Here is a 13,429-nt window from a genome sequence, read left to right as displayed (position 1 = left end):
CTACTGCTTTCATTTCCTGTGTCCACCGTGACTGCTCATTAACGCTGCCTGGAGGGCTGGGTGGAGAGTGGTTTCTAGCCTGACTCTGGAATCAACGGCAGGGTTCTGCGATCCATGGGAAATGTCTACCCTGGAGCTATGGCTGGATGGATGTCTTTGAAGGATGTGGGCCTAAGGAGATAGGGCAGGGGTGGGCTAGTGAAATGAGTGAACGATAGAAACCTCAGAAAGGTGAAGGGGAAGGTGAGAACGGCGGCATGGGCTTTACTTCCGAGTTTACCAGTTAGGAAGAAGGCTAGCCTCTTCTATGGCCTCTGAGTCCCATGTGGTGTCCGAATAGGAGGTCCTAGGCATGGTGGAGGGAAGACAAGGTTGCTCAAGCATCCACCATCCCACAAAGGGGAACATGGACGTGATGAGGGAAGCAGGTGGCCAGAGGGGCCTGGGGCCAGACATGAGTAAGGAGTCCTAATGTGCGGCCCAGACACCGTGTGACTAGACACGGCCATGTACACGTCAGCACACGTCAGGCCCCCACATGCAGGCAGCGAGGCCGCCGACCTCTCAGTCCCCCAGGACAATGAAAGGAAGTTATACATCGGATGAGAGTTTAGAGCCTTGGTAATATACTTGACTGGGCTTTTCAACACCTGAAAAAAGGGGTATTTATGTACTACCCGAAAAAACCTGGAGTGGCTCTGACATGACAGTTCACCCCAGAGTAGGAGGAAGAGGCCACAGCACAAGCTTCAAGGAGGCAGTTATGGGAAATCAGCAGGTTGCACATAAACGGCTGTCCAATTTCCGGAGAGATGACCAAGAGCAGGAATTAGCCCCGAGATGTGGAGTCCTGGCAGAATCGCCTTTGATTCATGAGAGGTCTTGGGGCTTGCCACCTCATAGGGTCATTAATCTGAATTAATATTGCATTGAACATGAGTGGAGGTGTCAGGTTGTAGAGCCCGGGATTCAGGACTCTTCTGTGCAGGCCCTTGAGCCGCTGCCTGAAATGCATGTGGTGTGAAATGACTGCACAGACATGCTCAGCCCGCATTCCTGGGTGAGCTGTGACAGTGAAGGGACACTGCAGCTGACCCCGGCCGGAGGCAGGAAACTCCGTACCGTGCTCAAGGATTTCAGGGACACTCACTGCTGTTTACTGTCCGTGAAGTGCAGGTCCACCTTGAGCTGAAAATCGACTTCACTTAGAGCCTCTTCCACCTACAAGAAAGAGAAACAAAGTTCAAGGCAACTCTGGGGGTAAGGGCTGGTCCGAATGGAAAATTCACTGGTCTCTTTCCCAAAGCTTAGAAAAGGACTCTCACCACAGACCTAATGGCATTTATGCTTAAAGCAGAATTCCCACACATGCCCCATGGAGTTCTAGTTGAACAGGATATCTGCGAGTATTACATGGAAAAGAGAAGGCGGGGATTTCTGTAGTTACATTTGGGGGGAAAGCCCATTTGGGGGGAAAAATGCTAGTAGAGCAAGTTTTCTGTGTTGCAGGGCTCTTGAGAACCCCATTCCCCAATTTGATCTGGAGCCCTCCTAGGCAAGAGTGATGTGTGTGCTTTGGGAAGGGTGGGGCGGAGGGGACCCTGCTGGGCTAGTGATGGGATGACTTTGGAGGTGACGTCATCTCTGCCCTCAGGTGCCTTCCCCTTCGGGTACCACTGTCCAGGGGCACAGAGGAAGCTGACACTCAGAAAAAGAGAAGATAGTCCCAAGGTGGCTCAGCTTCCCAGGAAGGCAGATCCTTCATTTCTGTCTTGGGATCCATTACACGTTACCATTTATACTTTAAGACGCTTTAACATTTCATGTCCTATCTGCAATGGCTTCCATTCTTAGCTTCAAAAAACAACAAAACAAAACAAAAAAAAAACACACCCACTTTCATTAATTAGCACAGGAATCTATTTGCTTCAGGTTTATAACCTGGAAGCCTGCAAGCCCAATGTCACCTGCAGCCATATTTTGTTTAGTCCTTATAAAGGTGCAAGTTGCAACTCACACGTTACATTTAAAACTCAGGTAATTTCACATTTCTATCGCAGGTTTTGGCTTGTAGGGAAAAAAACAAACAAAAAGAATCCCCTGGATCTGGCAATGCCGGGCTAGCACTTGGAAGAACCATGTGAGCCAGGCTCATAACAGTTACTGACAAGACCCCCTGGCCATTTTCTTGCCAGTGTCCCCAGTCATCTGGTGACATTCAGGGAGAGATTCGTCTTAATTCCTTCTGGATCTCCAGCTCCAGGACTAGTGCCTGCCACAAAGAAATATTAATGTAGTTTGAGGAATAAATAAAGCTCTTCTCCATCCCCACCACCCCTTGGTTTCTGTTTCTTTGCCAGAATGTTCTCACCCTGCAGGGAGGGAAATCTCTTACCCAATGGCCTCCTGGGAAATAAGTCCCTGGTTAAGCATAACTTAGGCAGAGACATATGGGTGGAATTTATCTTTAGGTCCTGCGGTTTTCAAATTTGTGGTTAAAAAAAGCATTTAAAAGTTAACATTTTGCCGGATCCGAGTGCTAGTATGAATAAGCACATCTTCTAGCTTTGTTTTGCATAATCACGAACCTCGTTTTGTACACACAAGCCGAGCACCACAGCGCCCTGCCTGCACTTCCTGGGAAGTGGAACTGGCAAGCGAGCCCTCTGCACCACCCTCTCAGCATGCACTCTCCTGGCTAATGAAAATTCGCTGTAAACTCCAGTCCCAAACTTGCCGCAATTCCTTTCGAGCCACGAGAGAAATCCTGGGCCAGCAGGAGCTGGGGCTAGACTGAGCCTGGCTGTGACTTCACCACTGTGTTGATAAATCTTCAATTGCAAGATGCTCCAGAATAAAGTCACTGGCTTTTCTAACCATTCATTTTATCTTTGGCTGTTGGCTTTCTGCCCCTCCATCCAAATGCACACCCTCACACATGCACACATACACACACTCACACACACACACAAATACACACACACACGTACACACATACTCAGAATTTTGGTCATAAACTGACAAATATTCAGCTTATGGAAATAAGCTGACAAATATTAAGCTGACTGGAAAAAAGCTAACGGATCCATGTCAGATATACAGTTTTTATGGGCTTATCCAATTAACTTTAATTGCCACTGATTTCTATATAATGATTGAGTCTAACATTATTTGCTGCTGTATGGATCACCCCAAACATAGTAATAAGTTATTAGCTTGTGGAGATAAGTGATTTAGTATGCAGATGGAGACAGTATGCACTGTCAAACGGACTCTCTGTTCAACCTCAGAACGAAGGCTGTTCCAACCGCATATGAACTAACCTTGAGTGTTGGGGAAACTAAACTTGAAAGGCTTTAAACTGTTGGGACAGGAGCGAGACCATGATAGAATTAAGATGGAATAAGGACTAAGCTGCTGTAGGAATACTCACACCCAGCCTCCAGTCAAACAACTCTGCCACCAAGCTCTTTGAGGTCAACATGCCAAATGACGACGGCTCAGGGAGATAAAGTGACATTCTCTCACTAGGATTTGAGAAAGCTGAGCTTGTGCACACAGCCGAACAGAGCCCCTTTATACTCCAAACACACTCAGGGTATCTCTTCCTAAACGAAGTGTATCAACCAGGGTCCAGGAAGGAAGCAGAAGGCACAGGCAGAATGAGGACCCCAAGGACAGTTCATTAAAGGGATGGTTTGCACACGTGTGGGAGCAGTTAGGGAAAGCAACACATGACGGCTCAGGCCCTCAGGGCCCCGCAACCACCTGAGGACATAAGGGTCAGGAAGAGGGAGTGCTTATCAGAGCTGAAAAGAGAGCTACACGAGTGGCCCCCAGCCCGAGCTGAGGCCTTTGGCAGAAGGACACAGCCAGTGATGGGCTGGGAAACATTCAACAGCCAGGTCTCTGAAGGAAAATAAAAAGCCTGAGCTGCAGCACTGCCGATTTCTGAGGTGTAAACTTTTCCCTCACCACTGATCTCTAGATACCGATGTGAAACCGCTAAATGTGGAGCTGGAAAGAGATGTGTCCCTTCATCCCTGGAGAGCGAGTGTAAGCAGGCCCCAGCATTCCCCTGGACAGACCCCCGAGCCCCCCAGGACCCAGCGCGGAAGGAGGCAGGGAAGTGACTACCCTGGTCCCATCCCTTCCCTCCCTCCAATCACCTGTCATAGGCTGAATCCAAATGGAAAGCAAACGTAAGGATCCTACTGGGCAGTGTATGCACCTAGTCACTTCCAGAGTCCACAGCAGGTGGGGAAGGCACAGAGGGAAGACAGAAGAGCAGTCGAAAGAGCCAGCACAGCTAAGAGGAGTTCATGCTGGTCTTGTCGATTTCCATTACAGGTGAAGTGCCACGTCATCCACAGTGAAGGCATAAGGAAGACAGGGGCCAGGGGAACGGAAGGCTACCAGGGCACGATGGGAACAGTCCTTACGTTAGTCCTACGCAGATACTGGGGATGCAAACAGAGACAGGAGACTCCGTCCCCGAGGAGCTGGCAGATGGGTGGGAGGGTGGCAACAGTCTGAAATGCGTATCATGCCATTCCACCTTCTGACAACTCCAACGGCCGGATGGCGCCTGAGGATACGCCTTCCTAGGGCCTAGTGCTCGGGAAGTCTGGCCCACCTACCTCCCCAGCGTCACCTCCTGCTCCTTTCCCCTCGCTCACTGCGCAAGTCTCTTTGGCTCTTTGCTTTTCCTGGAACACACCAACCTCGCTGCCACCTCAGGGACTCTGTCCTTTCTGTGCCCTCCTCCACGAATGTCGCTGTCCCAGGCTCTCAGCGTGCCCGGCTCCTCCTCAGCATTTGGGTCTCAGCTCGGCGCTGGCTTCTCAGGGATGCGCCTCCTGTCTGTCCCTTGTCCTCCAGGAAATGATCTCCATGTTGTGTGAAGCTTGTGCTGAAGCTGGGGCCTAGTGATCTCCCGACCCGAGCACCCACCTGGGTAGCAGCAAGGCGTTCAGAGGGGGCCCTGCCAGGAGTTCTCCTCCTGTGGGTGGGTCCAATGGGAGCATCACGGGCCCTCCCACAGGGGGGCAAATCCTACTCTCAATGTCCTCATGAGCAGAGCACACAGCAGTGATACAATCAATACAACAGATGTATTGGATTACATTGTGACGTATCGATCTCACATTCAAGTATAAGCCCCCGGACACCGGATGTTTTCTTGTTCGCCCATCTTTGATGGACGGATGGACGGATGAATGAAGACTCAGTGAGAGCTTTTCACGTCTAACCGCACAGAGGAACCAGGTCACTGCCTAGACTGTGCCAGATGAGGACAAAAAGCCCCGGGGGCGTGAGAGGAGGACGTGACGTGGCCAGGAGGCATCTTCACGCACACCGCGTGCGTGCGTGGGGGGCTCGCCTCTGCTCGGGCCTTCCCAAATGGGAATACATCATCAGAGGTGTCGTAACAGGAAATACCAGTGGGAGCGCAGCAACAGGGACCTGAGATGGGACCATGGGAGGGAGACCACTGCTTTAGACTTCAGATACTCCTTTGACAGGTTAACCGAACAAACAGGGCATTTTCGACCAAATGTCCAGCAACTGGAAGGAGGCTCTGAGGCCTCTGGGCTTCTACTCATGCTGTTCCCCCTGCGGGGATGCCCTTCCTCTTTCTCTTTGTGTGATGAACGCTGAGCACAGGCATCTGTTGTGAAGCCACCGCAGTCTTCCGCAAGCTCCTCTGTGCCTCCTGGGCGACCTCTGCTCATCTGTGTGCACAGCTGGGACGGGGCACATCACCTCTCAGGATGCTTGCTCTGTGTCTGTCTTCCTTACACACTTTCCGTCCCTGAGGGTGGACGACCTACTGCCTTCTTCAGCGCTGTCCCTCACCAGGGCCTGACACAAAGTACGTGCTCACAAAGGGCCCCAGTAAACGAACACATGGGCAAATGAGGAGCAGATAAGAAAGTCAGGAAGTCGTCTGTGGAAACTGCTTGGAGTAGGAAGTGAGCACGTGGGTGAATGAAAGACTGCGTCTGCGCGGGAATGCCCTAAAATGGCGAGTCCCCATCTGTCAGGTTGCAGAGCAAATCTACAGCTTCTGCTTCACTTACCATTTACCTAGCAACGGAGACAAAAAGCCCCAGGAGGGGACAGCAACCACGGCCGCTAGGAGACACCAGGACTTACCCTTTCGCCATCTAAGAGCAAATGTGCCTGAAAGATGGCAGCATCCCTGACGGGTACCTCTTCATTCCTGTATAAGATCTGCAAAGTCCGGCTGTGCACGGTGCTGTCGTGGACGCAGGCCGAATGCAGGCTGCTGCTGTCTGCAAGACAAGAACAAGTGGGAGCCCATGAACCCCACAACCGCCCACACCTGCGGCTCCCACCCATGTCTGTCCAGCTCAGGGAGAGCAATGGTGCCAACCCGCTTTCCAATGTCCAAAGATTAACATCACAGAAGAATGAGAGGCCCATTCATTGAATGAGGCCGGCATCTCAGAATGAACCTCATTTAACCCCTTACAAACCGTATGATCTTGGCCAAATCACTTGTCATACTATGTGAGCAGTGCTCCTTGGCTGGAAATTAGTACCTGCTAAATTCCTGACCTGCTCACATGCCTCCCCACCCCTGCCCCCCGTGAAGTCTTCCAAGACTCCATACCCCGGAATCAATGAGAAGAACAGAGAGCTGAGGACAGAAACTGCCCTTCCCTCCACAAGGAGTTCCCAGGGCTCAGAGACTGGCTCTCTCCTGAAAGTGGCGTTTGCCTACAGAACCCCCGGTCTTGAGTTTTAGCCAATGTGCTCATTCTAATTGCATTAGATACCGAGTTCTTTTTTCCTAAAGGAACTTGTTCATCTCGGTGTTCTCCAGTGCACTCTAACTCTACCCTAATCCCTCAACACCGTTGCAAAGGTTGAACTTCAGGAAGACAAATCTACCTGATGGGGTTATGAGACCTCACTGCATCCACTGACCAGGGTCAAGGAGAACAAATGAGTGAACCCCTTCAGGTCACTTAACACATGAACTGCACAATGGGACAGACATAGAAGTGTTGTAAAGCAAATCCTGCTAATGCTTATATAAAGCAGTGAGCACCTACTCAGAATAATGACCGACTATGTGGTGCTTCACAGCTTCCAGAGTGTTTTTCGAATGTCACTTTCCTTACTCGTCATAGAAAATTGCTGGGACAAGTTTCACCACAGATGGAAAGACCCAGGCTCAAAGGAGAGGCAGGCGTCTTGCTAGGTAATAAGGCACTGTGGCATTCACCCTCACATCTATTTAGCCACGGAGAATTATGCCTCAAATAAATAAATAAAATAAAATAACAAAATGTACCCATGCTTAGCAGAAGGTGGGTACTCAGTAATGCAATACCAAAAGAATGAAATGGCGTGGTTGCAAAGGGAGCCAAGAAAACAACAAGGAAATTTCAGCCAAACAGCCAAGAAAAGCTGCTCAAGAACCTATGCACTGTGCCTAGATGGCTTAGAGAGTCCCTCGGGAACAGGAACAAAAAGGGTCCTTTCTGCTTTTAATTGCTGTACCAGCCCTTTCTCTATCACTGTCAAGACCTAGTTGATCTATCAGCCAGACCAACTACGTGACAGAGGATGGATGGGGTAAATATTCTGAAGGTCAAAGCAACAGGAGCCGTCTAGGACCAGGAGGGACAGCCAGCAAAACAGCTCAATCACTTGCCTTCTTGGGCAAATGACATCACCTCTTGTAACGGCAGCTCTCCATGTGAAAAATGGGCCTATCCACATTGACCTCCTGGGATCAGTGTAGACAGAAAGAGGATACAATAAATCAAGATCCTAAGACCAGGCACGCACTGGGCATGCAGCATTTAGTAGGATGACTTTTTAATTGAGCTTAGACAGAGGTCTGAGCACTTCCTGTAGGACACATTTCCACGGACCCCATTTTTTATGGAAGATTAACCCCGTCCGATTTTGAGCAGATGGATAGAATAGACCACAGGACTCAACGGTATTTGCAGTCACCAAACCCCACGGTGCCCCAGTAAGCCAGGGGCACTATTTACGCCCTATGGAACTTCCTGTGTCATTTTCTCACCACTATTAAGTAGGGCATGCAACAGGTATCTTCTTACAAGAGGATGCTCACTGATCATGAGGTGCCCTCTGGGCGCCTGCCCACTCTGTTCCCACGGGAATTCTCCCTTTTTCAATGACAACAGCCCACACTTGGACCCCCTGCCTGTTATCCTGGCTCTCTCCTCCTGACATTCTGAAGGAAATGCTACGGTCTTCTCCTTGGCAAGGCCACTTCCTGAAATGTCTACAACTGACTCTCGTGCTCCTTTTGCTGAGCCTTCCTTGGCAGAAAGAGGGCGCTTGTCACATCATGTGCAGCGTACCCTCCTTTTATGCCCAGGCACCGACACCCAGGGGTGAGGCAGGAACAGACTCCCTCTGCCCTTTTAGTCTTTGTTCATACTTGGGGATGCTGCCCTTTTCTAGCTGTGGTGTAAACAGCCACTTTTCTCTCTAGAGTAATTTTACTTATTGCTTGGCGACCAGACTTCTACTCAAGGGGTCCAATGAGAAGGTGTAGATGAGAGTCTCCCCAAATATGTCTTCTTGTGCGTGTGTCATCATTAGTACCACATGTAAATACCTCAAAGGAGGATTGGAACTTTGAGGGGGAAAGACAGATGGAGAGGAGATGGGAGAAGGAACAGAAGGGGATCGAAAGAAAAAGGAAAGGAGGGGAGTAGACAGAGGAGAAAGAGGGACTTGTCAATGGCCCCCACTGTCCCAAAAGTACATTATTTCAAGCAGGTGAATCTCAAATTTCAGGCCAGATGTCAAGAGTAAAATGACTTTCAGTTCTACTGTTTCTTTTCACACAAAAATGAGTGGCTTCAGTTTGTCGCAGATCTATGTGTCTCTAAATGTTTGCAACTTGAACGATGACCTTCCTTCTGCTGAGCTCCCCGCTCGCCCCAGAGGGCTCTGTGAGTGTGGACTGCAAGGGTAGGTGCTATTCCCCTGGCGTGAACCCTCTGCCCCCGAGACCAAGCCTCCAGTACTCTCACAGGCATTTACAGGTGACCTGAAGTCTGCTCCCTCTCCAAGGCCATGGCCATGGCTCTGCCTGCACATAGGAGCTTCCCAAAGAATCAGGTTGGTGCTAAACAGTCCAAACTCTGGGAGACTCCCCCTCCAACCCTCCAGGCCTGAGGACAGTGAGGTGAGGTCTGGGCTATTACAACAGAAGACACTGAGAAGATATCACTGAACTTCTTCAGGCCACATTCATATGTGAGAATCCTCCAACACTTCAGAGCTCATAGAAGTGGAAGGAGCAACACAAGGTCAGGACCTTGGCTTTCTGACGGCTTAGAGCAGGACCTCCTTCAGAAAGGCAAGCGTACATTCCAGACTTGGCCCCCCGCCACTTTCTCGCTGCGTGGCCTTGGATGGTCTATGAAATCTGGCTTAAAGGAGACAAGCAGCATGCCCTGCGTGATCCCCGTCCTGCAGGTGAGGCTCAGATGAGATGAGGAGTCAAAACGCATGTGTGTAACTGTACAATTCTCAACACTCAGGCAGATTTCCTGGTAAGCTGAACATGCTAATGACGATGGTTCTCTCCACCAGATCATTTTCTGGCTTGTTCTAGGAACAGGAGGGACAGGAATTCACCTTGAAGCTACGCGTTATTGTGTTTTCTAACCATTTCAGAGAACAGGCAGAAGCGAAAGCTGCTTTGAGCAGATGTTCACTGTTAGAAGATGAAATACTAGAGAATGACCAAACTGAATTTCCCCGGCATGTACGTGTCCTCTGGCTGGTGGGGCCGATGCCTACTCATTGCCAGGGACAGAGGTATGACATGACTTTCTGTGACTCCGCCAAGCCTGCGACTTTTCCTGGAGACCTCGTCACCAAAGTACAAGTGGGACAATCTGCATAGGGACAGCAGGAACCCCTGGCAGTGAAGGGACAAGCTCTTGATGACTTTTTCTGGAGTTTGGAAGTTGGGGAGGTCTGTTGGACTGGGGCAGACTTTTCCCAGCCAAGGAGGTACTAACAGAGCGTGCACCAGTCAAGGACCACCTGTTCCTGGAAAAAGCTGGCGCCCAAGATGATGACTCTGGACGCTCACAAAGGCCCAAGGTGGGTTTGGTGACACTGTGAGCTGGACAGCTCTGTGGGCCCATCTAACCTGGCACGAAGGTTCTGCTCTGAAGAGCAATGGCAGTGGTTACCTGAAGAGCTACCACCTGGGGTCCCAAGATACGGGCCCTCAACACCCATACGGACAACCGGTCCAGCAAGGAGTTCCACCAGGAAGGCCCAGTAGCCCCCCCCCGTATCTGCAGGGGGTAAGTTCTAAGACCCCCAAGAGGCTTGAAACCGCAGATAGTACACAACCCTATATATACTGCACTTCTTTGCTACACATATACACCTATGATAAAGTTTAATTTATAAATTAGGCGCAGTGAGAGATTAACAACAATAACTCACAGTAAAATAGAACAATTATAACGATATACTGTTATAAGAGTTATGGGATTTTGGCATTGTTAAAATCAGGGTGATTTGAACACAAGTGCTGCGATACTGCGATAGGTGATCTGATAACACACACGGTGACTAAGTGACTAACGGGCAGATACACTGGACAAAGGGATGATCCATGTCCTGGGGTGGGTTTGGTCAAGATTCCATAACACTACTCAGAACAGTGTGCTATTTAGAACCCATGAATTGTTTATTTTTGGAATTTTCCATTCAATATATTTGGACCGTGGTTCACCGTGGGTAACTGAAACCGTGGAAAGCTAAACCGTGGATAAAGGGGGAGCTTCTTGGAACTCTAGAGAACCACCTGCTCAACAGAGACCCTGTGTGGCCATAAGAAGCCCCCACAGCAAGGGGCTGATCAGAGCCAGTTGTCTCCTAAGCTGACATTCAGAAAAGAATCCCATCTTATTGTGTCATCACAGAGTTTGGATAACATGCAATGGGGGAAGCGGGCTGGCATTTCTGCTAACAGGGCACTTAGCTACACAGGCACTGGTGCGGAATATCTGAAAGGATGTGAATGTACTTGTACCTTCAATTTTCAAAGCACACGATGTTGGTGACAAATCATAAAGGGCTGCATTTTGGTTGTCATTTTTATTGCCTTTTGAAAGAAAATCAAACGTTTTTCTTGCTTTCTACTCAAAATGCACTGTTGTACATGGAATATTGAATTCTTGGCTTTAATGTGCATGGATATGAGTTTATGCCTTACCCATTAGCCCATATTCATCAGTTTCTGTGATTTTTGCCATAAAACATATTCATTCACTCATTAAATTCTTATAATCACCTTATTCATCAGATTCTGGGAAAACAGTGGGATTCGGCGATGAACAGTCATAGGGTCCCTTGCAGGGTAGACCTTTTTCCCACATCTGTCATCTGTCCCTGATGTCGTCCCTTTGTTTACCTCCTTGTGTGGGTGAGTTCCTCATCTCTCCAGATACAGTGCATTATTTGCAACACCTTGTGGGGCCTACTTTATCCATTTTAATGGAGGTGGCAAATTGTGTACCACAGAGCAGGTCTGAGGTGCTATTTGTTAACTCTATTATTTGGAAAAGTTACTATTCTGGGATGATCCATACAAAACGGTTTTGCTGATTTCCAAGTGCTCTACAGAAACCAGCCTGGGATTGGTGGGTCTGCGTTCCAGGCCCTTCAGACGCCTTTTCTCACATGACCTTGGTTCGAGAGTCTTCACGTCACTCACGAGGAAACTCAGGATCTGCTGAGGGGAAGTGACTTTCATGTCAAATATAAGAAATGGTAGATTGGAGACTTGACACCTTGTGCCTTTCTTTTCATTCTTTCATCCTGTAGTTTGTTTATTCGCACAAGTGATACATTACACATCACGCTAGTCACTGGGGATGACACAATAAACAGGAATATTCTTCAATATTTAATCCAATATTGCCCGACTTGGTTCCCTCCTCATGGCGCTCACATAACCCCTTCACTTCTGTTTCATAGAAAAAAGACTAAATTCTGGAATGATGAATCAGCAGGTTTTACATAGTCTAGTCTCTCAAATGTCACTGGATCAATCCGTCAATTAATTATCACTGAACACAGGGAAGAAGGGGGAATTTCCCCAACATCCGTGGTCGTTTGAGGACTCAGGATGCTTGACTCCTCTCCCAGGCCACAAGAAAACCCAAGTGACAAAGCAGATACCAGGGCCTGGCAGAAATTCATATTCACAGAAACCAAACCAAGGAATGCAGGACAAACTACCTACAATTTAACCTGCTGGAAATGAACAAGGTCTGCCGCTACAATTTACCAGGGAGCATTTTCCCACCAACACCGAGTGGGCTGAATTACTTAATTATAAACCAGTGTGATCTGCCTATTAAAGGCAGAGGGAAGGCCAGCGCGTGAGAACACTTTATTAGCCAATCACATGTGTGGCGACATAATGTCACCAGCCAAAGGCCAGCAGGCCACCGCTAATGTCCTCCAGTCTCCCAACACTTCACCCGCGGGGCTTCTCTCGGGTCCTAGGCACTCAGCCATCTCAGGTGTTTCAACCGCAATCCAGGGGCAGAGTCCTGTCCATGCCTTGTACCTCAGGATTTTGCAAAAAGGATGGATCTGAGCTACAAGATGCGGATTTGCTCTGGGCTCTGCCATCTCTACACTGTGCACCTGTGGACAGGAACGTCTCAGATGTGAGCTTCAGTGTTCTCACCTGTGTACTGGGGATGGGAGAAAATACCTGCTCCAGGATCAACTGGGAGGCCTGGAGGTGACCGAGGAGGGAGCCTGGGACAGGGTCTCATATTTGACCCTATAGCGGAACTCTCAGGGAAGGCAGGAAGGGAACCCTCAATTGCCCCTCAATGTCTGGCAGGGCAGGTGTGGGCCCTGGCAGCGGGCACTGCTTGGAAAGACAGAACATGAAGAATCTCTCTACTTACTAGCCAAGAGGCTGGCTGAGATGGGAACTCTGGTGGCCCTGGGTCTTTCTCAGGCAAAAATGTCAGTACCACCATGACACCACGGGGTAGCAAGGACTTTGTGTCCCCCCCGCCTGCTGATGGAAAGTGAGTTCCTGACTTGCTTCTCGCCTCCCTGCTCCCCCCGGACTCCTGGGGCTGGCACCCTGGCATCTCCCCATCTCCGTATTGTAGACCTCCATCCAGGTCCTGGCGCCAGGTCTTTTGTCTCTTCTGGGCATTTCTCTCTCCCTACGGGGATCCTAGCCGTTCCAAAGGCTTTACATACCATTTATAGGCTGAGAAGTCTAGCCCCATCTATCTCTTGAGAGGGCCCAATCCTTCAGCCACTGGACATTATCCCTTGGATGTCAAGTATACACCCTAAACTTGCATCCCCAAGATAGAACCTTTTATTATGTTTCCCA

The 13,429-nt window shown here is 49.4% G+C and overlaps 1 protein-coding gene across 4 annotated transcripts in view; it reads right to left on the bottom strand.

Annotated features, from left to right (window-relative positions):
- Window positions 1-13,429, bottom strand: part of FAM135B (family with sequence similarity 135 member B) — a 171,754-nt gene that overhangs the window by 49,149 nt on the left and 109,176 nt on the right. For 3 of the 4 annotated variants that reach the window (XM_019724323.2, XM_019724341.2, XM_074316296.1), the window contains 2 exons: window positions 6,160-6,299; window positions 1,151-1,221 (listed from right to left, as the gene is read on the bottom strand). In XM_019724323.2, the coding sequence (XP_019579882.2) occupies window positions 1,151-1,221; window positions 6,160-6,299 (211 nt within the window). The remainder of the gene's footprint in view (window positions 1-1,150; window positions 1,222-6,159; window positions 6,300-13,429) is intronic. The other variant, XM_074316297.1, reaches the window with a different exon arrangement.

This window comes from Rhinolophus sinicus, linkage group LG12 (genome assembly GCF_036562045.2).
Source record: "Rhinolophus sinicus isolate RSC01 linkage group LG12, ASM3656204v1, whole genome shotgun sequence".
In the NCBI taxonomy this organism is placed as follows: domain Eukaryota; kingdom Metazoa; phylum Chordata; class Mammalia; order Chiroptera; family Rhinolophidae; genus Rhinolophus; species Rhinolophus sinicus.
The sequence above is the reverse complement of the archived record's forward strand: the minus strand, read 5'-3'. Positions and strand labels throughout refer to the sequence as shown.